Below are 22,613 nucleotides of genomic sequence, written 5' to 3' on the forward strand. Positions count from 1 at the left end.
GGCACGGTGGGGCGCGCCCGAGCCTGTCGTTGTCAGGATGTATTCGCGGAGTCCAAGAGACGGAGATGGGAGGACAACATGCGTCTAGAACGCGCATCGATCGACGATGGAATGGTACGACACCGTCCCTTGTTCTTGGACGGGCGGGCGGCTGCGGATGTAGCGGGAGCGGAGAAATAAAGCTTGCCTCGTGCCCGGCATCGGTCCCATGCCCGCCAGAGCATGGGGCAGACGTTCCGAGGATTCCCTGCCAGGAGCATGTATGAGAACGAGTCTAGGCGATGAGAGATGCCAACTGGGGTGATCGGGATGCGAGAGTAGGCGAGGGCACGTCGCAGGGGGATGTACGTATGTTGGATAGTCGAGGAAAGACGATCGAATTCAGACGTAGGTTCGAATCCACATTGTGTATCAGTACCATCACGTCTGTATAGAAACTCTGAGGTTACCCACTGGATGCGAGAGGAGTAGGCGTAAAACTCACCACCAATGTGTCCACGTCAGACATCCAACACGATCAGACCACCAAGGTGCTTGCTTGAAGAGTGACGATGGAGAGGAACATTGTATGTCAGCTCCGTGCACTTGCCCAGCTTTCAGGCAGAGGTTAGCACGAGCATGATGCTGCAGAGTATCATGAAAGGAGGCAGACCGTCAGGCGACTAAGCAACTGCTTCAATTCCGAAGGTCGGCTAGCGCATAGGCGGTGTGAATACTTGGAGAAGGCCGATGTCAACGACGAGTGTAAGGTGGTGATGATACCCGGGCGTTGGTCTACCGCGCTGACCGTTCCGAGACAGATGGTACGTCGTGCGACGAGCTCTATAATGCGCCGATCTGGAACCTGTTGGACAAGCACAATTGAGGGGGGAGGGGCGGCGGGTGGGCAATATACCCACCCTTTTGAACACGCCACTGAAACGCGCGCGCAAGAGGGACGATCCCCCTAGCCCGACGAGCGCGCCCTTAGAGGCAGCGACGAGGGGGAAGCGAAGGGGAACGAGGCGGATTGTGGGCGTACTTACCCATACACGAGGCTCTCAGGCGCACAAGCGCTTGATTTTCGAGAGTGCCACCCGGAACGTGTAAGAAAGTTCGACGGGTGGCACCGACCAAATGCGGAGCGCATTGTCTTGGAACCGTCTGTGCGCATCACTGAGTGGCACACAAACAGCATCCGTCCAAGTCAGACCTCATGAAAGCATCCTCAAGATTACTGCACTCACTATAGCACACTAATTCTTAATAGCGGTAAAGGCAGCCACGAAGTGAGAGGAACTGAGGCACTTTGACCGATAGGACGTGAGACAGGAGTGTTATGAACGTGAGCATTAGCGAGGCGGGTGGTAGTGGACCCATATCGGCAAACAGACCGCGTCTTGTACTAGCACTGCCCTATCGGGTCGCGTCGATTCAAAGTAGCTACCGAGGTCCTGGTTGATGCGGGCCCGACGACGGTTCAGTTGTCGATGGACGAACAAGACGAGGGAAGAGAGACGGTAATTGGTAGAGGAAGAGCAGCGGAGCCAACGAAGGTCATGCAGGCATCGCGACGTATAAGAGGAAGCGTCAAGATAAACGCCTCGGCGTGGTCGGAGAGTGTGGTCTATCACAACGAGGTGCTTGATGCTCGAATGCGGGCGAGGCGATCGAACATGCGGCTTCTGGTGAAGGAGGTGTGACGGAGTGCTAGCGGCCAGAATAGAAACAACCTTCGCAGCCTCAGGCCCGGCCTTCCCCATCGGGCGATGTGGCGTAGAACAGCGCGATGATAGAGGGGTGGGAGTCGAGCTACATGGACGGCGTTGCTACGTCTGCTGCAGACTAACAGGACCCGAGGGGGCTGTCCAATTGCGACCGATTAGGGAAGCTATCATGCGGCAGCCACATGCCAAGCATTGGTGAGTTGTAAGGAAGAAGCATCCCAACCGCCAACATCTACTTACCTCGACAAAGAGGGGAGCCGGAAGCCGAGGGTCCTGCCACCTTCGAGGGGCGCGATCGCGCGCAACGTCGTCCGACAAGTTGGATCAAACCACAGGAGGAGCCCATACGGTGCGTCGTATACCGACTTGCTGTCTTTAAGTCGCGCATATATGCACTTCTGCACGTCTTTCTTGATGGGCCACTGTATCCTGTACTTCGCGATGTGGCCGCGTGGGTTCGTGATAGAGCCTGTACTGCCTCCGTCCGAAAAAGCCAGTAAAACATTGGTGCATATACATTGATGCGTACCAAGGTTTGACGTACTGTTCCTTGAGACGAATACAAGATGCCTCGAGACAATGCAAAGGCATGGGATCTGCCATTTGTTGAAGTTGCCACGAGGAGAACACGACGCATGGTGAGTTCAACCGTCTCACGAACGTCTGTGAAGACGATGCCGGTGGTTGCAATCACCATATCGAGGCGCTCACATGCTATGCGCGCCGATGCACACCGTGAGGGACTATAGTACCTTGTCCTAGGCATAGACGCGGGTCTGACCTAAGGAAGAGGTGAAACCTGATACCCGTGCTGCAGCTGTCACGATGCGGCCTTGAGCTGGAGTTTACGGTTCGTCCTGAACAAAACAAGGAAGTTGAGTGCCTCTTAACGGGAAAAGACGCCTCGAGCGAGGACAGAGAGCGGCTTCATTCGTCTCCAACAGAAGAGAGGAATGGAGGATATACAGTGTCATGGAATAAGTGTCTGCATATGTTCCGAGAAAGCATGAGACGATAATCAGAGGCGAGGCAATGAGGTATTTTGTGAGGGTATAGCAGGCTTACCTTGTACTCATGAGAAGCTTCATACATGTAGTACATATTGCATGAAGTACAGCCTCGGTGGACTAAAACCAACAACGGTGATGGTCGGTAAATGGAGGTCTTTCCCCATAAGACGCCCGAGCTAAGGAAAGCATCACTTCCGGCAAAATCCGGCCGGCCACTCCCAGCCAATCTCCATGAGACCCCGCGAGACGCGCACAGTGTGCACCTTCCTCGACTGCTCCAACAACATGGGCAGTCAGACAGTGTGGGTGTTACTGGTATGCAGCCCTCAAGTCTTATACGCACGGTGAAGCCTGCGCTATACAACAGCAGAAGCCAACTCCCGCGAAGGCCAACGACGATGCTACAAGCCGGAGCAAGCCTGACAGCACATTTTGAAGGGGCTCCTTGTGGGCGGACGTGTCATCACTGACTCTCATTCGATCCATGCATGCGGGTCCTCCAACATGCAGAAGTATCACCAAAGGCTTTTCGCTCCCTGACTGTGGACCTTCCATCACTTAGAGATCACCACCAACACTGGTCGCATGACCAGTTTGGTGTCGCAAAACCCCGTGCAGCATGTTGCGAAGGTATGACACTTGTGATGATAATCCTCCTCCATGATCACTGAAAGTCATCAATACACAGATGCGTTCCCTGCTCCCTACCATATGACTTAACCCTCGGTATCGCAATTTTCTGGGCTTGTGTTCGATGGATCAGGTCGGCCTGCGGTCTGGGGCACGAACCCCGCAGAGTCAGTCACCATAGAGCAGCGACATACCCCAGGATGATCAATCGTAAGGGCTTATGATCCAGCCACCGAAATTTATCTCCCCCATAGAAGTATGTCAGTGAAGAATCGTCAATCGTTCCCAATAGCTAGCGTTGGGGGCATCAGCTATCGACCTAGGCTTACCTTTGAAGGCGGATAGAGAGGGCCTGGGCCCTCGACTCTAATGCTGGCGATATCTCCGAGGCTAAGGGAATGTCGTTGGCCAGGACAGTAGGACCCCAGAGATCAGCGTACCGAAACCGAGACCGGATCCGCAGTCCCCAAAGATGTAGTCTCGGTCGCTATATCTATACAGCCAAGTCTCGCCCGCGAGCTTAGCCCCGTATCGTCCACGATCCGCAGATGTGGGGTCTATGTCTCTTCTTAGACTGTGCGACTAAAGCTGCTGATCATGGCGTCGCAGATCTGACATCCGAGAAGAAACCTCGGACGGTAAAAATGCCATTGCATTCGGGTCATGAAGTCATCGCTGATCACCCATTCCGAGATCCAAGCTCGTCGCATTCGTGGTGTCCACAGATAGGTCTTCTCGCAATCACATGTAGGCATTTCCTTACGTACGTTTCACTCACTCTCTTTCCAACTCAAAGCTTGGTTCTGTGCCTGGTTACATAGTCGTCCCGTACTGTGAAACAAGGCCACATCCAAATACGGAAAACACTACCCCTATCCTCCCCTCCGTCCTCTCAGTTCCTGCCGCTATTCCTGCAATGGCACTCCCTACATATGACGTCTCCTCGTGTGTATGGTCTGCCCATTTTCCGTGGCAAGCGGAGAGGCCGCTGCTGACAAATCCGTCAATGCCTCTAGAAAGCTTCTATGGACCCGACGACGACTTTGATCCCGAACCGAGTCGCCCCGTACGATCCGGATCGCGATCCCTCGCACTAGCACAAATACCTCAGCCCGCACTCCGGTTCCGTCAGCACTACACATGTACACATCAGGCCAGCGCCCCGAGGTGGAGAACAAGACCGCAACTGCGCCCTTTGTCCAGACATCGCACCGCACTCCATGCCCGATGCCCCGATCGAGATCCGATGTCTTGTGTGGCATCTGCCCCATATCTCAACAGACCTCGAGTTCCAGCACAGCGCACTCCCCGGCGACTCGAGCCTGAGATCTCCGTGCTAGGAGAGGACCCTGAGCGCGTTTGCCGCACAGGAGTCGGCGCGGAGGGCGCGTGGACCTATAGAATACCACAACTTCCGGCAACTTGAATACACGTGTCCTCGGGGAATGGAGAGGGCGACGCAAGGGGCGCGTGTGCGGGCTGTCCGTAGCAGAGGTTAGAGCTTTCGAGTTGCCGGCTCGAGGCTCCCTGGCTGCATCCTTTCTGCGAGCTGCGAGCGCATGCTCTCGCCTCTCAACTTGCGGGGGGATCGTGCCCAACGTCCCGCCGGAGGCGATGTGACCGAAGCGGGTAATTGCCCACTCAATCCCTTTCAATAGCTGATCGCGGCCTCCAGCTGGCATGCGCAATGAATCCGACGTTCATAATAGGCGCAGCACTTCAGAAAGCCTGGCACTAGGACCGAGCTCCGGAAAGCCGAGCGCAGATCGTCCGAGTTCTGCAGCTAAGCAGGTGCCCCTCGGAGGTACGCACCTGCGATACGCACAAGCAAGCCGAAGGGCGCGCAGTCCAGGCCTTCCTGACATCCGCTCCGCAAGTTCCTCCGCGCTCCGTCATACTCCCCAGTAACTTCATCCGGACAATCTTCCCTTCCGTCCTGGGTCTGTATCCGGGCTAGAAGCGCGACGTTCTCGACAGCGCTTCCCACCACCACCATATCCAGAACATACGAGCACCCTCAAACCTTGTGAGGTCGCTGCAACATATGACGAGGGGCGCCTTCTAGCTAATCTGATTGGGGGCTTCTTGGTGGTCGTTTCAAATTGCGTTACATTCATTGGTATCGTGAGGGATATCTACAAGCAAGAAAAAGAACCGTGATGATGTCGTGACAAGTCTAACTACAGGGCTACAGCTGATAACCTACGAACAATCGGATACAGTGGCCGGGGACAGTGGCGATTATTTGTATCATAACCGGGAACTGCGATCGTGTACGAGGGAAGAGGATAAGAGTGTGTGAGGAGGGGCGCATTAATATTAGCCATTTAAAAAGTAAAGAGTGTATTGGAGAGGAGGACAAAGGGTTCTTTAGAGAGCCGAGGGTCCTTGCTCGAGATCCGGTCCGGTAAACGAAACCGGGACGATAATCGTAACTCACTGTCAAAGCGGTGAAGAAGAGTGTCTAGTGTGCGCGCGTGGCTGCCAAAGCGAAGCGCATGTCGGTAATTGTGCGCATGAGGTGGGAAAACGGAAATTGACCGGGACACGGACGAGGGGAAGCGAGGAAGCATGCAAAACATACACACGAAGGGTTTGGTGGGGCGAACGTGGGATCGAGCCAGCGGGTGCACGGGAGATGGAAGCGAGATGGGCGGATGGAGGCCGGGACGTGGACAACAGACATGTCGCCGAGGGATGGGGAAATGGGCAGGATGAACGGGAAATGCAACAATGATGCTGAGAAGACCAGACACGAACCGAGAGGCGCGGGCGACCGTCACCGGGACGCCGAACGCAGCTTGCTTCCCTCCCGTCTCGAGCTCGATCGCGACCGTGAGCTGTCCCGGTCGTGGCCCCACTCGATGTTCGGCTTCAGGTTGGTGAGGATGCGCTTGAACAGGGGGTCGCCGCTGCGCTTCGTCGGGCTGCTCCCCGACGACTTGCTCCCGCTGCTGCGCGAGTTCGAGCGCGTATGCGAGGAGGAGCGTAGCCGGTCCGCAGACATTACGTCTACGCGGCCGCCGGGAGGAGGCACGACGACGAAACGCTCGCCTGGCCGTGCCGGAGGCAGGACTGTGGCCTTGCCAGGCACGTAATCGTACTCCTTGTATATGACGCGCGCGCCCGGGGGCGCGTAGACCATCGGTGATCCCCGCGGGGCTTGCACGACTTTCTGGCCTGGCGCTGGGGCCGGGTACGGGTACGGGGTCCGAACATCTACTGGTGCTGGTTGCGAACCAGAGCGATGGCGGGTGGTGGTGCGGGCAGGGGTGCCCGTAGACGGGCGTACTGCGTGAGGGTCTGCTTGGGCATAAGCCAAGGCACGGGATGTGTGTCCGTGCGCGGACGACCCACCGGGCTTGGCGGCGGGTACGGCTAGGTTGGCAGGGAGCGTGCGCGAGCGAGTGGGTTGTGGGCGCGGATGGGAGGAGGAAGTCTCTGGACGAGAGGAAGGCCGGGGAGCAGAGGATGGGGATGACACCTCGGGGGTGAAGGGGTTGGTGTAGCCAGTACGCCAGTATGATTGTTCGTTGGCCCACTTGCCTACGCCGGCCATTTTTGCTTGGTAACGCTCCATAGCGTCTGGAGAGTAGTCGTACTCTGTCATTGGTATGTCGTGTTGATGGGGTGAGGGATCGAGGAGGTGTAAGCGGTGAAAGCAGAGCAGGGTGGGGTGTTGAGCGGAGTGGACGAGAGCTCGAGTCGCTTAAGAAGGGAGGAGAGGCAGCGTCGGGAGAAGCAGCGGGGAAGAAGCCGCAGGCGATGACGAGGGGAGGAGGGTATGTTCTGGGATGGGTATATATGTAGGGCTGAGTAGCGCAGAGGGAGGTGAGGCAGATGCCTCGCGGAGTGGTGGAGGGACAAGTACGAACGGATGCCGCTCCGAACGGGCGACTTAAGTATTCGGATAACCCCTTATCCGTCCGGCTAAGTGGAGTTGCCAACAATTGCCCCGCGATCGCCCTCGGGCATATTCTGATTGGCGCTAATTAATTGTCCTTGTCTCATTTATACGCCTCCGCTGGCCCGCCCCGCTGATCCTCGACGCTCACCTCAATGCGTCGCTCTTGCCAATCTCAGCCATGCTAGAGCACAAACATCATCATCAGCCGTGAGTTATCGCGCTCTCATCTCCTTCTCGCGCGGTGGCGCTGCTCAAGAATCACCCTGTTCACAAAAGTCAGCCCCCAATCACGTCCAGGGTCCGTCCTCAAAATAACCCCAGATAATGTAGCTCAATGGCTGGATGGGCCAAGGGAACGACCTGGAACCCAACGGCTCCAGCAATTACATCGCGATAGTTCGCACCCACCGAACTGACTAGCACCTCTTTGCGCAAGTCTCCCAGGCACCGAAACCTACTTAGAAATCCACAGTTGGACGGAGGCCCGGCATGAACACTGCGCTTGGTCGAAGCACCGCACCGCCCGTGGTCCATTTCGCTCGCACACTTCTCAGGGCCTTCCACTGATCGCACCTTCTGTCACCGAAGTCCATCTCATTCGCCCTTCGCGCACGCCCGCACGGCCCACGCGTCTCTCCTCCATCCTGCCTTGCGCGGGTCACCAGGTGCCCCAATGCGGTCGTGAGGCGCCCTTCGCGCGATCCACGCGATTATCGTCTTGCTGGCTGCGCACAGGACCCCTGTCCCATCTATCGCAACTGTCCTCTATGGGAATCGCCACCATCCCTCTGCCCAGCTCCTAGGTCGCACGCACCCTGGCACGGACTCGGGACCCACACAGCTGACTCCATCATGTCATCGTGGCGCGTCCCCCAGGACACGAACTGGTCGTTTCGAGTTCTACCCACGTCATGGTCGTGCCGCCCTCTCGGCAGCTCAGCATCTGACGTGTCTTTCAGATGCTCGATGTCGTACTCTCGGATATCTACTTGCCGGCGGAAACCGTAGACGGGACACATCTACAGGGGAACCCACTCCAGCGATGCGTGATGAACGGCCTGCCTTACTCAACCTCGCACGAGCGCGTAGGTTCACGGGGCAAGCGCCCCAACGGACAGCGCGTCTCTCCACCCCGCATTCCCCCGCACCTGTGTTCTCGCCTCTTCTCGCTAACCTTGACGATCTCATAGGTTTATGCACGCAGCCAACGTCGTCTCGACCGAGTCCGTGGTCTGGTCTCTGTGGCTAAGGTCTGCGCATCACAAAGCCTTCTGATAACTGGTCGAAGCAACGGCCACTCCGCTCTGGTGCTATGACCGTCGCTCGGTCACCGGTCGCGACACTGCGCATCCAAGCGCCGACCGGTGTCGCCGCCCGACCCAACGTCGGATGAACAGTCGGCGATTGGTTGGCACGATGCCTATTTGCGACCGTCCGAGTGCACTCCGAGCTTCTGTCCGACATCCTAGGTGCGACGACGGTGGCACTGTGTGCCGCCTGGATAACAGATCCCGGGTACTGCAACCGGACATTTTGTCATCTATAGCGTCTGGATGCGATCGATGATCGGCCCACGGTGGTACTCTTCGTCTACCGCGAGCCTGCAGGCTACGAGTCTCAGGAGGCGGTGTGATTAGATGGCACCGTCCCTTCCGCGCTGGCCGCCGACACCACCATCTACCTACCGCCCACAGCCCACCCATCTCAATCCATCTACGTCGTGCATTTTACGATATCGGCACTTCTATCTTCACCGCTCATTTCGGTTGGACGCACGCGATGATGACGTCTGCTCGTCCCTTTCGCGGAAGCGAACACAAGGCTTTCATTTCCCCTTATCGACCAAGAACGTCTTCTTCGCTGGCCACATACATCCATCACTCCATGTTACGTACTTTGCTTTATTTCGGTCTGTCCTCAAGTCTCGTCTGCGCACTTGCCTTTGCTAGCGCATTCTCGCACATCCTTCCGGATTCCTGCTCGTCACGCTGGTCAACATCCCGCGATGCTTCCGCTAGAGGTGCATTTTGAGCCTTCCTCTGCCTTTGCGTCCTCCGCGCGCACTACGCGTGAACTACGTTTCGTACGCGGCAACGTGTCAGCCTTCTTACAATCCGAGCGTCTGACCTTCCTTTCCCGAAATCCCACGTCTCGTACTCTCGTGCAGCGCACGGCGTCTACCAAACCCTGGATCAAACACATCCACGGACGCCCATGTCCCCGTCTCAGTCAAACCTTGCCTGGAAGTCAGCGTCTCCCCAAACCCCAAACGATCGAAGACCCCGTCGAAATCTTGCAGCCCAGGAAGCGACTGTCCACATCCGGAAGCCCCGTGATAGCCTCGCGGCTCTGAGACGTCCACGCTTCCCGTCACTTGATCTCTCGGCGTGCTCACCTGCCCCTCCGAGTTGTAGTGCGCTTACGTACGGGAGCGCGCGGGTGTCTGGAGTTTGTGGGCTTGGCCACACTGCGGTGTTCTGTGCTTCGTAGTCGCGTTCCTCGATTCGTCGCGTAGGATGGGCAGCCGAGTCTCCCTCCAGGGAAGCCGAAGCGGGAGGAAGCACAAGACCTGAATTCCTGTCAGCTCCCGACCGCGAGCCGACATCGGACGAAGGGGGACCAGCACGAACAATGGGAAGGGGCTGCGGGCCTTCAGCTGTCCAGGGCGACAAATCGACGCGTCTCCAATCCAATCCCAACGGACGACTTTTCGCCCTGGTGCAGTGTCGGTCGCACGACCATCCTCGTCGTCTCCCACACTGGGCGCAACAGAGCAAATGATCACTGGCGTTCTCAGCGAGGCCGAAGCGGGGACCCCCTCCCTTTGTGTTGTTCCGTCAGGGCTCGGCGTCCGCGCTCTGCTTCGTCCCACTCCATCTCCACTCCGAGCCTCGACGTGCGACCCCAGTAGGCCCGATCGAGAGCGCGAGAGGTCGCGCGACCCAAGGATGGACTCGAGCTCGATCACTTGCCCCCGCTCTCGTGGTCTTTGGGTGGCCTGGAGCGCAACGTGCCCCGCTGTGGCTCAGGACCCTACCGCTCCAGCTCACGAGGGGGACTAGGAAGGCACACTGGATCTCGAAGGGCGGTGGTCGAGCTGCAAAGCTCCCCAGCACCCCCCTCGTCGCCCCTCTTTCCCCTCGTCCCTTTCTCGCAGCGGGTGTGGCTACCCCCATTGCATCCTGTCGAGCCGAGATCGTGGCGTTCCGAGGTGCGGCCATCCCCTCTTTCACCGCCAGCTCCTGTGCGGGCGCATCCAGGATGGACGTCACCGTCGCGTCGACGCTAGCAATGCTGCAGGGGACTTCGTGCGCATGCCGGCATTCAGATCTCAGAACGCTCCCCTCTCCTGATCTGGAAACAGACGTACTCAACGCAGTGCCGGTGACGTCGAGCGCAGTTTGGGTACGGCGAAAGGTCGCGGCAAAGGGTTTGATGACGTTTCGTGGCTTCGCCCCTCGCTTTTGACGATTCTTCTATCAAGCACGCATGGCTGGCTTAAGCAAGTGGATAAACGAACAGTCATAGTGACGTTTGGGCTACAGCAACCCAGAGGAGGTATTCCCAACCCTCCTCTATCTTCTATATTCGTCCTACCACTCGCCAAGAGAGTCCCTTCTACCGTGCCCGGCCACAACCGACTCGCTCGCGCACGCTCCCAACCAATATCGCCGTGCCTGGTGCGAGCCACGGTGCGTTCTCCGCCCACGAACACACACCCTGCATTTATGTCAATTGCCTAGGCGGATTCTTGAGTCGTACTTTCGTCCGAAGGCACGTCCACCTCCGCCCGCACGACGACCTCGCACCATCGCTCCGGGTTACAATCAGCGGACGTCTGGACCCCGGACCCGTATCTGGCTTCAGTCCCCGGGCATAAAGTCGTGCAAGCAGCCCGATGGTCGACGCATCCCCAGGCGCGCGTGTCGTCTGCAAGTATGAATAAATGTCGGGCAAAGCTAGCTACCCCGGCGCGTCCGGACGAGCGTTTCGTCGTCGTGCCCCGTGGGGCCCTCGACGTGATGACTGCGGACTATCTGCGCACGCACTCTCACCCGCTCACCCGGTCGAACTCGCGCAGCAGGAGGGGCAAGTCCGTGGGGAGCATCTTGACGAAAGGGTGGCGGCAAGGACCCGTTGTCCAGGCGCATTCTGACGAACTAGAAGCCGACCATTCAGTGCGCCTATGAGAGCCTGGACGGGGCACCTTCGCATTCGAGCTCGAGCGCAAGGAGAGAGGGAGGCAAGTGGCGCTATGCGTCCCGGTGGCGCCTCTCGGGTCGTGTCAGCATCTTTGTTTCATTTGTCGATTTGTCGTAAGTTTCATACCAGGTCCTCTCATTCTCATCCCCCGGCGATATGATCATCGCCCATCTCTCGTCTTCCATCCCTCTGTCCTCGTACTACCAAACTCCCCAGCCCCTGTCATTTCCTCGTGCTTCCGGTGTACCCCTAGCACCCTCCTAGTTTGCACGTGCCGCTGGCTCGCTTTTGATCCGCCGTACCCTGACCCCTTCACTCGTAGTCAGTCGTTGTACTGATGGCCTATCATGAGGCTCGCAGGGCAATAAACGGGATCCAGACAGAAAGAAAGATACTCCCCAGTATCCTTCGTGTGTATGCTTGCACGTCTCCTCGCTTCCTCCACCTGTACTGGCGTCCATATCTGCTCTCCCACCCATGTATATCGGAGCATGAATTTGGCTTGCTACGCACAGGACACTCTTTAGTCGCTCCGACCGTGGTTCACCATTGCGGTCATGATCCCGCGATTCCGAGTCCCGAAATCGATCTCTAGAGCGAGGATGCTCGGCTCTCTCGATGAACATTGTCCTCGTCTTATCCTCCCATCGCCAGTCCACGTTCTTCACTCTTCAGAAGCTCATAACAACGCGCTCCTCGTCGTACACTCGTAGCCTCTTCTTTCGCACGCTATCGCAGCTCCCGCTCACGATCACTACTCGTATGTTCGCAATGTGTTTCTGGCCGCTGTATCCGATCGTAATAGGTTATCGGATGTAGTTCTGGAGATCGAACTTTCCCGACCCTTAACTGTTTGGATCCCTGCCCCCTTCGCGATATCAACGGATGAGGAAGTTCACGAAGAGACGCCTCCATCTCGCCCCGCATGCTCTCCACTGAATACTATCGAGCAATCGTCACTGGTCGGATGTATCTCTCACGCGACGTTCCGAGCAAGGTTCAAGGGTGCTCGTATGCTGTGTATGCGACGGGAAGCCCAATGTCGGACGCTCATGCGTTTCCTGCTTCTAGCTTGGATGGTGTTCCAGAATAAGATGCCACTGGTGGAAGAGAAGAGAACCAATCCAGGCCAATTAACCATGCCAGGGCGCGGAAGAATCCGTGGAGTGGATACATACCAGGAAGTCGAAGGACGCCTAGACTGCACTTTTCCTGGGACCAGGATCACATCTAGATTCTAGGAGATGCCCAGGTCGAAGTTTCTGTGGCGGGCTACGCGCGTGCGGGGAGACTGGATCCGTTGGCATGTATGCGTTCTCCAGAGTGTTCTCCTCTAACACGTACGTACTATTCTTGTACTCGTTGAAAGACCGCGACATGATCGGCGAACGTCGCCTTCGATGGGTCCTGTGCGATGTTCTTCCTCCCTTCAGCAGCCTCGGTTAGGAAGTAGTCCCGGTCGACCTGTTTCACATCAAGATATACCGATGTAGGCTACTATGTCACAGTTTCTCCCTGATCTCAGTCGAAACAACACTCACATATATGCGCCGAGATCGGATGAAATCCGCCTTCCCTGAATACTGCTCTGTCAGCTGCTGCGCCGTCTGCTATCTTACCTCGTCCTCCACACGATAACCGACCGGTTTAATTTGCGAGTGTCTACGATAATCCGGGCTACGTATGTCCTGATCCTCCTGTAGTCCGCTACGAGATTCTTAGGCCTCCCCTTTCCCGTTGATTGTCTCGGTAAACGCTCTGCAGTGCTTGGGGACAACGTTCCGCTGCGGTGATGGCAGGTAGATTTGCATCAACCAGCCGACGTCTATGAATGTGAACGGGACCTGGAGCTGCTGGAAAACTCGTGGATGACAATGTTCTGTCCGGCGCGTAAGTGATCAGTGCTGTCCCGGCAGCTTAGCGAAATGCGAAGGCATTTGACCTGATCCAAGATCTGTCGCACGCCCTTGGTCCCAGGGGTGGCTCAATCGCAGGGGATGACCCGCTGCACCCCTACCGTCTTCGCAGCGCTCAGGAGTCCCTTCTGGTCCAGGACGAGTGCTCCGGACACCGCGCTGATCAGGCTATCGACGCCCTTCAAGGCCAACGACAGTATCTCTACGCTTTCCTTGATGTCCCTCACACGCACTTCTGCCCCGAACGTGCGCAGCGCTTCTGTCGTAGGGGACGACAAAGAAGCTTGCCGCACGAGCGTGGCTACACGCTGCTACGAGATGCGTCAGTAGAATGCAGTGGACGAGGCCATGATCTAAGGCTGATAGGACGTACGAAGTGGCCTGATACGAGTAGGCCCTGAACGATGGTTTCTCCGGTCCACCCAGATGCCTATCGTCGCTGAACATACTCACAGCCGATCTGAGGATGCTATCGTCGTCGCAGCTAGAATGTTTGAGGCAGTGCGGGGTGCCTGACTCCAAGTCGTATTCTGTGTGTGCACATATACCATCCGATCTTGTTGCATCCCGAATGTATCCCAAATTTATCCTTACTTTGAGGGTGCTGGAAGGTCAGGTTTCTAAGTGGGACATCCTCGGGTTTGTGCCGCGGCAACGGGCATGAGTGTCCGGAATTGATTACAAATAAGCGCTAGAAGGGATAGCGACTTGTACCTGAGTCATTCGAATAGGACATTAGTTAGCTCAATCCACCCCGTTCTCTGTCTCGAGCCTGAAGACATAAAGGCTCGCGACACTGCCTTGATTTTTGAGCACAGAGAGAGGGAGTTTGACTGTCGGAAGTGCGATAGACGACGATGATTAATGGGGACAATGTAAGTTCAGTCACTACGCCATCTTCTGTGTCCAAACAAAGTTTATAGAGCTCGTTACCAGCCTGGTGGTCGTTGATATAGGGCAACTCATGCGCAGAAGCATATGCCATGAGGAGTCCTCCTAAGGCGAATGTCTTGTACTGCTGCCTCCAGAAGCGTGATGCATGAAATTCGTTGGCAGCGGCGCTCAGGGTCTGGAGCCATATGATTAGGTGCTGTTCACTTATACTCTGATTCATCTCCTACATGAACGTTCTTGGAAGCTGATGACGAGGTCTATGAATTGCAGTTTTCATTCCAGCTGTGATCCGGGATGTACGAAATACAGCTCAGCGTGCCTAACGTCGCCGCAGTCGCACTTCGGGTACGGACTGACTACTGAGGCGTAGACACCACTTAAAAATGTATATATGCGACCTGGTTGGGGATAGAGGAAGGGCCCCAGATTTCTCAGACTTCTCCATCCACCCACCACCTCGAACATGCCTGCCGCTTCCTCCAATTACTATGCCCAGGTCCTCGTTGAAGAGTCTGTCGTATGTCCCTTTGCGCAAGTAATCTTCATTCAGCTAACGGCCTCTAGCCTCGTAGCAGACTATATCCATGCGTCGGCAACAAGTGAGTTTCGGGCAGTCAGACAATCGCAAACTCAACGGCGTCATAGCTGTGCTGCTATACCATACCCTGCTCAGCTTTCATAGGGAAGTACACGAGATTTGGTCCCGTGGTCATGTCGGTACCACTTGTCTGTACCTTGCCGCGCGCTATGGGGCTATTGCCAATCGCTTGGCAATGATCTTAACTCGGTCGACGTGGAAAGATCGCACTCTCGAGGTCAGTGCAAATTTGTCAACTTTGTGCATGCACCCCTGACACATGTACCTACGCAGACGTTTGTTCACTGGTTCTATGTCATTCTATACATATCAACTAATACTGACCGTTGGGCAGATGTGGCTCCCTGAACTGGCTCGTTACGATAACGAATGCCTGCACACTTCTTGCTATCGCCGGTCCGTCCGTTATTTCGAGGGGATACCACCCACTGAATATAGTCCCCCAGCTTTTTCAGCAATACGTGTGTATGCGTTGAGCGACAAAAAACGATGGTACGCTCTCATAGTCTTGATGCTTGGGCTATGTCTTCCGGCCGTCGACCTGGTGCGTCATTTTAAATATTTCTCTGCAACTTGCAAGTATGGTCTTGACATGGTATGGCCGTCAAGTACTTGCCAACAGCAAGTACACCAACACCCACGCTTGACTCTTTCTTCGGCGGATGCGCGTACAACGACGACATGAGCTTATACACTTATAAACTGTGAGTCGAAGGCAGCAACATATTGTCAGTTTCTGACACTTCGTGAACCCGCAGTCGTACGCACATGATCTCCAACGCTGCTTCAGGACAGCATGTCTAACGGATTCGCATCGGCAGTTGCGATTGGTTCCAGAATAGCATCCTTCGTATCTGACTTGCTTGCACTGATCGTCACACTACGTCGAACCTACGGTGTCTACGTCCATGGTCGAGAGTGCCACACAATGTCCTACAGTCGGATCCTTCTTGTAAACGGTGAGTTGCAACCTCAGAATCACGGAGAACCATCCTCATAGTCGGCTACTTAGGTGTGACATATTTCTGGTATACTCGACTACTGCCACTCACTGGGCTCAGTATTGAGGTGCCATTTATTACTCCACAGTGTGCTTTCCATCCTCAACTTCTTCGACGTTGTGTTTCTGGTTCTAGCCGTACGTCACTGTCTCATGCACAACTACGCTCCTCCTCACGCTGATGGGACCCCACCTTCGACAGATCAATGGCGCTCTAGCAGATCTGGTCACAACGTAAGTGCGATCTGTATTCGCTCGGCCGTGTATGTTTGCATGAACTTCAATCATAGGTTCAGCGTCATTCTGCTCTCCCAGTTCCTACTGGACTTATGCGAGGCTCATGAAACTACTGTCAGTGATGGCTCTTCCAGCAAGGTATCTTCGCTCTGTTTCCAAGTGTCCATATGCGGAGAAGATGCCCAAGTCCCTTTACACATCGTATCGTCTGTCTAAGCAGGATGCAATTTTTGCGCAAGTATACCTCCTACTTTGGCTCATACTCCTGCAAGGTTCTTCACAGCTCATACATCGTTTCTTCCTCAGGCTGGTTCATATGTCGTTTCTTTGATTGGTTAAATATCACTTCTTTGACCCCAGGTTCTGATTGAGCGAGTATGCCATCAATCACTTTACGAGCTCGCGAGATCGCCAGAAGCCCACCGCACAATCTGTGAAGCTGGGTCGCACTCCGTGTGCACACAACCATTGTGTTCTCATCTAGACCTTCATGCGAGCTGCGCTTCTCATTAGCGCAAGGCCAAGATACTCACATATCTTTATAAGCACATTTTTCCCCAGCACGCCACTCTCCCATGTTGACGAACCGGATGTCTGTCGTAGAACGGCAGATCACAAGACACCTGAGTGCATCGCTCAAAGCTCTGTAGGATGTCAATAAAAGATCCAGTACAGGGTTCATAATCGTGAAGTGTTCCAAATTTCGAAGGTATGTGACGTGTCACGAGAGTATAAAGCACGCTCGAAGAGACCAACAGGGTGTGCTTCATTGGATGCTTAGCAGCCAGTGCCAGCGGTTGTACACAAGAATTCGGGCAGAGGAATGCGAGGCGCATTCGCGATACAACGAAAGTTTATATGGCAACTACAACTCACAATATTTGGTGGGTGGAGAGGAGACTCTGGCAGACGCGTTCCATGCCGGTCCGATGGTCAATAGGCGCCTGACATATAGAGCGCCATCAATTAGACGCACATTGGTTGCCATCGGCGACAACATGAGATTGAGGAACAGAATGAACATCTGCGAACATTGGTGAGTCGTCAATCGTAGTCTCTTAATACAACGTCAACATTCACAGTGCTCACTCAGACTCTCTTCAATCTCCAGCCTACATGCCAGCTCGTCAGTGACCTAGGTAAGGATGCGGATTACCTATTACTTCCAACACGGTGTATTGATCTGGATCCTCTCTTCATTGGCAGTAGGTTTGTCCTCTTAGCGACAAAGCTGCTGCGCAACGTATGCGGCGTTGCCTCAGTGTGCTCGTTGCCCAACTTGCACACGCTGCTCGCTCGCTGTAATACTACGTCGTGACATGGAAGCCCTCAAGACCCAATATTGACACAAGGGAGGTCGCCACTATGTGCCGCAACTGGTGAAGCATCCTCTGTGTCAATCACGAACATGCGCTCATTGGTACGGGGGCAGCTCTTGGGGGGCTGTTGTTTGTTTAACTCGCTCGTGCTATCCCCATGATACATCGCCTTTGGACTGGCAGATGGGAGGCACGTTTATACGGTAGATCTCTGGTCCAAGGCAACAATGCAATGTGAGTGGCCGCTGCGCCATCTGCTGTGCCCTATTAGAGTTCGTCTGGTTCTACGACAGCTTCGGCGGCTATTGGCACACCGCATCTCAGGTGTAGAACCATCTCTTAAGGTGGTAGCAACCGATACAATGTGGGGAGAGATTTTCGCTCTGCTGCTCGCTAACTACGCTGGTGCAAGTAAGAAGTTCATTGGCGGCTCCCAGGTGCTGGAGCAACTCTGTCAACTGCTGTTCACATAAGTCAGGTTCGTATGATTAATGTCATTCTCAGGAAGCTGATACAGATGCCTATTGCCAGCAGATTTTTTGCTGCGATTCAAGGCGTACCGAACTACAATGTGGCATCTCCGATATCATCCCTAGATACGGAACTGAGGCGTGAACGTGCGTCAAGTGCATATATGCGACCAGACCCTAGGCCTCATTCATCCAACGACTGCCTCGAATATGCCCGCTGACACCTCCGACAGCCTAAACCTTGCTACAAAGGTCTTCATTGAAGAGTGAGTTGATCTTGCGAGCGTTGTCAACACCATATCGCTAACGTGGCTTCCAGTCTCGTGGCAGATTACATACATGCGTCGGCTACAGGTCGGTGTCGTTTCCCTTGAAATCAGCGCGGACAAAAGAGCCTCAGCGGTGTTCATAGTTGTGCTACTATATGACTCCCTGCTCACTTTGCATGGGGAAGTGTGCCACGTCTGGTCCCGTGGCCACATCGGGACCACCGGCTTGTATATTACTGCCCGCTATGGGGCCATTGTCAACCGCTTGGTCGTGATCCTAACTCGGTTGATGTGGAACGGTCAAACTCTCCAGGTATCTATATACGTCCATCTCTTGTGTACATATTCCTGACGTGCATCATTTCGCAGACGTCTGTTCATTGAGTTCCTGCTGTTCGGATACACAAAGCTGATACCGGTTTCTGACCAGATGCAGCGCTCTGTACTGGCTTGGTTCCATAGCGAATGCTTGCGCGCTTCTCGCTATTGCAAGTCAGTCGTTTATTGTGATTTAGCGGCACCGTCACTCAATGCAGACCCAGTGTTTTCTGCATTACGCGTGTATATGTTAAGCGACAAACAGCGCTGGCGTTTTCTCATAGTCATGATACTTGGGCTGTGTCTTCCTGCCGTATATCTGGTGCGTCCACCAAGGTTAGATGTTCGCAAATTGCCAGATGTCTGATATCGCGCTCGTATCAAGTATCTGCCGGCCGCAACCACGTCCACGCCAAACTCTTCATTCGGCGGATGCGGATATAACGAGAACTTAAGCTTATCCACATACCAGTCGTAAGTCGCAAAACGACATTATGTGTCCGGTCGCTGATATCTAGTGTGATCGTTGGTAGTCGTACGCACATGATCTCTAATGTTCTTTCGAAGGTAAAATCTAAAGCTCGCGTCGGCAGTTGCTATAGGTTCCAAAATTGCATCCTTCGCATCCGATCTGCTTGCATTCCTCGTCACGCTGCGTCAAACATACAGTACCTATGTGCATGTTCGAGAACATTGCACGATGTCTTACAGTCGGATCCTCCTCGTCAATGGTGAGTGTCCACTTGAAATGTCGGAGCATCGCTCTCACAACTAGCTACTCAGGCGTAACGTATTTCTGGTATGTCCACCCATTGCTCACTGAGCTCAGACTTCACGATGACATTCGATGATTCTGCAGTGTGCTTTCCACCCTCAACCTCATAGACATCGTCTTCCTGGCACTAGCTGTACGCCACTGACACGCGCACCATGCCCTTCCTCGGTGCCTGACTGTTCCTGCCTGTGATAGGTCAATGGGGCTCTGGCAGACCTGGTCACAACGTGAGTGTGATCCGCATTAATGACTGCGAACGTTCTCATGAAGCTTTCGCCACAGGTTCAGCGTCATCCTTCTATGCCGGTTCCTATTAGATTTGTGCGAAACTCACCAAACCGCCACTGGTTATGGCTCTGCTAGCGAGGTATCGTCTTCATTGTATCTCCAAGCGTCCATGTGCATTGGGGAAACTGCGACGAGAACCGCGAGCGCTCTAGGAATCGATTCCTCTGTGTAGTCAGGATACTATGCTCACGAGAGTATGTCCCTCCTAACGCAGGGTCATACTGATGCAGTGATCCTCTGTTCATACACGATTTCTTCTACAGTGCCCATTTTTCCATCTCCATCAATATATGTCACTTCGGATTTCGCAACACCGCCGCCTCAAGCGGGCGTGTCACTCTCGAGAGTCGAGGCCGACTGGATGGTTCCAGGCTAAGACCCTGCAGGACAATTTCCTCTGTACATGAGCCTCAATTCCAACGAAGTTTGTCTCTGTTTACGTTCTCGCTTCGACTTCCACATGGAATGCGCTGCTTCCAACTCGGAGGGCAAATTCGAGATCCCAATACGCCTATCATACATTCCCCCTCCCAGCGCGCCGCTCTCCTACTTCGACGAGCCAGATGTGTGCCACACAAAGCTGGTCAAAAGTACAGGAATGCGATACCCAAAAGCTCTGGGTAAGACGCTGGCAACAGTGTCCGAGTCAGCGCCGGGCCCAAGGTTTGGCAGGTCACGAGGCTACGCCTCCACATCGAGCTGACTCACCTAGCGCCCTATCTCAAAGACCACCACCACAAGACGAGACTCGGTAGTAGAATCAACAGCTGTGAATGTTGGGGTGAGTCACCGGCTCTGAGACTTCGATGTCTACCGCTAAACTGACAATGAACGTGTCTACCCAGACCTCGAGCCAAGTGATGCTTGGCAGGGTGCTCCTTCTGGTTTTCTGTGCTTCGATCTTCCTTATCGGAGTTGGATCGATGTTCTCCCTGTTGCGACGCTCTTCCACCTCTAGCCTGCGCACTAGCTCTTCTGCGGCCTCGGCGAGGATTCGCACTGCATCTTGCTGCCTGCGCTGTGTATCGATACGGATACGAGTCTCGTCCTTGTTTCTTTGTCGACGAAGTTGCTGCACGATGTACGCTGTCCTGACTTCTTCGCGCGTCGTCCATTGCAAATACACCGTGTCTCCTGTTCAAGACGCCGAAGACCTCAGGATCTGTGACGAAAACGCGATGGGGTAGCTGATACGTGCCGCTACGCGGGAAGAGCCTTCGTTCTGTCTTGTGGCTTTGTACTGTCCTCTGTGCGCCCGCGAGCCGTCTGTCTCGCAGGGCTCGCGCTACATAATCCTTTCCCTGTGTCTCGTCGGTGATGATGCCTTCGCCTATCATGCTGAGTACGGCAGCTACCGAGTCGATAGACACATTGAAGATACTCTCGTCAATATCCTGCATCGATGTTGCGTGTCGCAGCCGAGCACTCACCGGCTCCACTCAATACTCAGGTGTGCTCCCGTACTCTCTAAAATTGCTCCACAGGATCTCAAGCTCAACGCGAGCAGAGGATGTCCGCCCAGCAGTCCTCGGTGCTGGGAGAGGCGGACAGAAAGAGTGCCTCCCCAACACCCCCATGCTCCGCGCGACCTAAGGTCAGGTTAGAGTTTAATCTGATCAGACACTAGTTCGGCGGCTGTCGCCCGACGTCGTCCGATGTACTTATGCAAAAGCACGGGTTACGAGGACTGCAGCCGACCAATCTCGCTTCCAATCCGGTGCCGCGCGCATCCTCTCCGCTCTGCTTGCGGCCCTGGGTGTCTTCCAACCGTACTCGGTGGGCAGGCAGCCAGCCTGGGACGCGTACGTCGAGTGAGTTTCCTAGTGTCTCGGAAGGACCGTGATGGTGGGTGAGTCTAGGTACGCTGCTACGTGATATTATTTATCGGAACTCGAACGCCTGGCTTGCAGATGGCTCGTCGCAGACGAAAATTTCAGTTCTGCCACTTATCCGTCTGGATGTACAGTGTGCGTATCTTCACCTTTGTTCACCCTCCCATATCCGGCCGGGTACTGCCGTCAGAAACCCGTGTAGATTCAAATGTGCCCCAAGGTGATGTGTTACAAGCGAAAATTCCTGCGTTCGAAGCACGACCGAGGCCCGAACACACCTATCGTACAATCCTCCCCCGTACGGCACTCGCCAACTACTCCGAGGAGCCAAACGACCACCACAAGACGCCGAATGCAAGACAGATGATCAAAATGGTGCAGATTTTGCCCTAAGTTGTGCCGCAGAATGGTCAGTGCCGCGCTCAAATCGTCCAGCAGAACACGCGAGGACTCACAATGCATGTGCAATCCGCAGCATCCTCCCTGCCAGTGGGACGGTACGTGTTCTGGTACGTGCTCTGGTACGTGCTCTGGTACGTGCTCTGATACGGTGTCGTGCGCACCGTCGCGGTCCTCTGCTGGCCTTCGAGGTCGCCCGTCCACGAGTGCAGGAGAGGCTGAGAGCCGGGGCCTCTCGTCGCGGGGCCCGTCGCGGGGCCCGTCGCAGTTTGCGGAACTTTCGAATGTGGGGCGATAGCCGGTGAGTAGCTTGGAAGTCGAGGTGGAGCGGCAGCCGCCGAGTAACTTTGACTGATGAACGTCGCATACCCAGGTACCCGAGGCGGGGCAGGCACCGGGGAATACCCAAGAACCCGAGGCTGCACAGGCATCGGTGCGTACGTCGGGGCCCGCGAGGCAATGACCCCGGGCGAGGGCAAATACCCCGATACAGGGAGGGTCGACGGGGCAAGACTTGGGCCCCGTCCTCCGATCCACACGTCGCCCGTGTTCGTCCGCTCGCCGAGGACACGCCTCGCCTCTGCTGCCTTCTGCTGCGACTCCTGGATAGCTCTGATCCGCTCTTCCTGTCTCCTCGCAGCCTCCTCCTCCGCAACGACCTCGTCCCTCCGGCGCCGGAGCCGCGTGAGCAACGTCAGCGCCGACGTCTGCTTGCCCCCCAGGCCTCTCAGCCAGCGCTCGTGTCCGTCATCCTCTTATTGTACACATACATCCGCTCAGTGCCACGTCCCCACAACGAGTCATGTTCATCGCGCGAGCCACTCACTGGTCTGGAAGAACCG

General features: G+C 55.3%; 4 protein-coding genes across 4 annotated transcripts; 1 reads left to right on the top strand and 3 right to left on the bottom strand.

Annotated features, from left to right (window-relative positions):
- Positions 1 to 47: 47 nt before the first annotated feature.
- On the bottom strand, positions 48 to 1,502 carry DICSQDRAFT_140917 (uncharacterized protein). The gene is made up of 5 exons (XM_007370406.1): positions 1,227 to 1,502; positions 1,026 to 1,155; positions 653 to 837; positions 485 to 593; positions 48 to 426 (listed from the first exon to the last, which is right to left on the bottom strand). Exons 2-4 carry the CDS (start codon positions 1,027 to 1,029, stop codon positions 501 to 503), a joined length of 282 nt encoding a protein of 93 aa, XP_007370468.1. The 5' UTR covers positions 1,030 to 1,155; positions 1,227 to 1,502; the 3' UTR covers positions 48 to 426; positions 485 to 500.
- Positions 1,503 to 5,490: 3,988 nt separating this feature from the next.
- DICSQDRAFT_163713 (uncharacterized protein) lies at positions 5,491 to 7,168 on the bottom strand. The gene has a single exon (XM_007370407.1). It carries the CDS (start codon positions 6,954 to 6,956, stop codon positions 6,126 to 6,128), a length of 831 nt encoding a protein of 276 aa, XP_007370469.1. The 5' UTR covers positions 6,957 to 7,168; the 3' UTR covers positions 5,491 to 6,125.
- Positions 7,169 to 14,850: 7,682 nt separating this feature from the next.
- Positions 14,851 to 18,844, top strand: DICSQDRAFT_70772 (uncharacterized protein; the record flags this gene model as incomplete). The annotated part of the gene is made up of 2 exons (XM_007370408.1): positions 14,851 to 15,085; positions 18,702 to 18,844. 2 exons carry the CDS (start codon positions 14,851 to 14,853, stop codon positions 18,842 to 18,844), a joined length of 378 nt encoding a protein of 125 aa, XP_007370470.1.
- A 2,888-nt stretch (positions 18,845 to 21,732) lies between these two features.
- Positions 21,733 to 22,558, bottom strand: DICSQDRAFT_140919 (uncharacterized protein). The gene is made up of 4 exons (XM_007370409.1): positions 22,145 to 22,558; positions 21,963 to 22,072; positions 21,848 to 21,881; positions 21,733 to 21,781 (listed from the first exon to the last, which is right to left on the bottom strand). Exons 1-4 carry the CDS (start codon positions 22,200 to 22,202, stop codon positions 21,762 to 21,764), a joined length of 222 nt encoding a protein of 73 aa, XP_007370471.1. The 5' UTR covers positions 22,203 to 22,558; the 3' UTR covers positions 21,733 to 21,761.
- Between the last annotated feature and the right edge of the window lie 55 nt (positions 22,559 to 22,613).

The sequence above is a fragment of the Dichomitus squalens genome (genome assembly GCF_000275845.1).
Source record: "Dichomitus squalens LYAD-421 SS1 unplaced genomic scaffold DICSQscaffold_67, whole genome shotgun sequence".
NCBI lineage: Eukaryota > Fungi > Basidiomycota > Agaricomycetes > Polyporales > Polyporaceae > Dichomitus > Dichomitus squalens.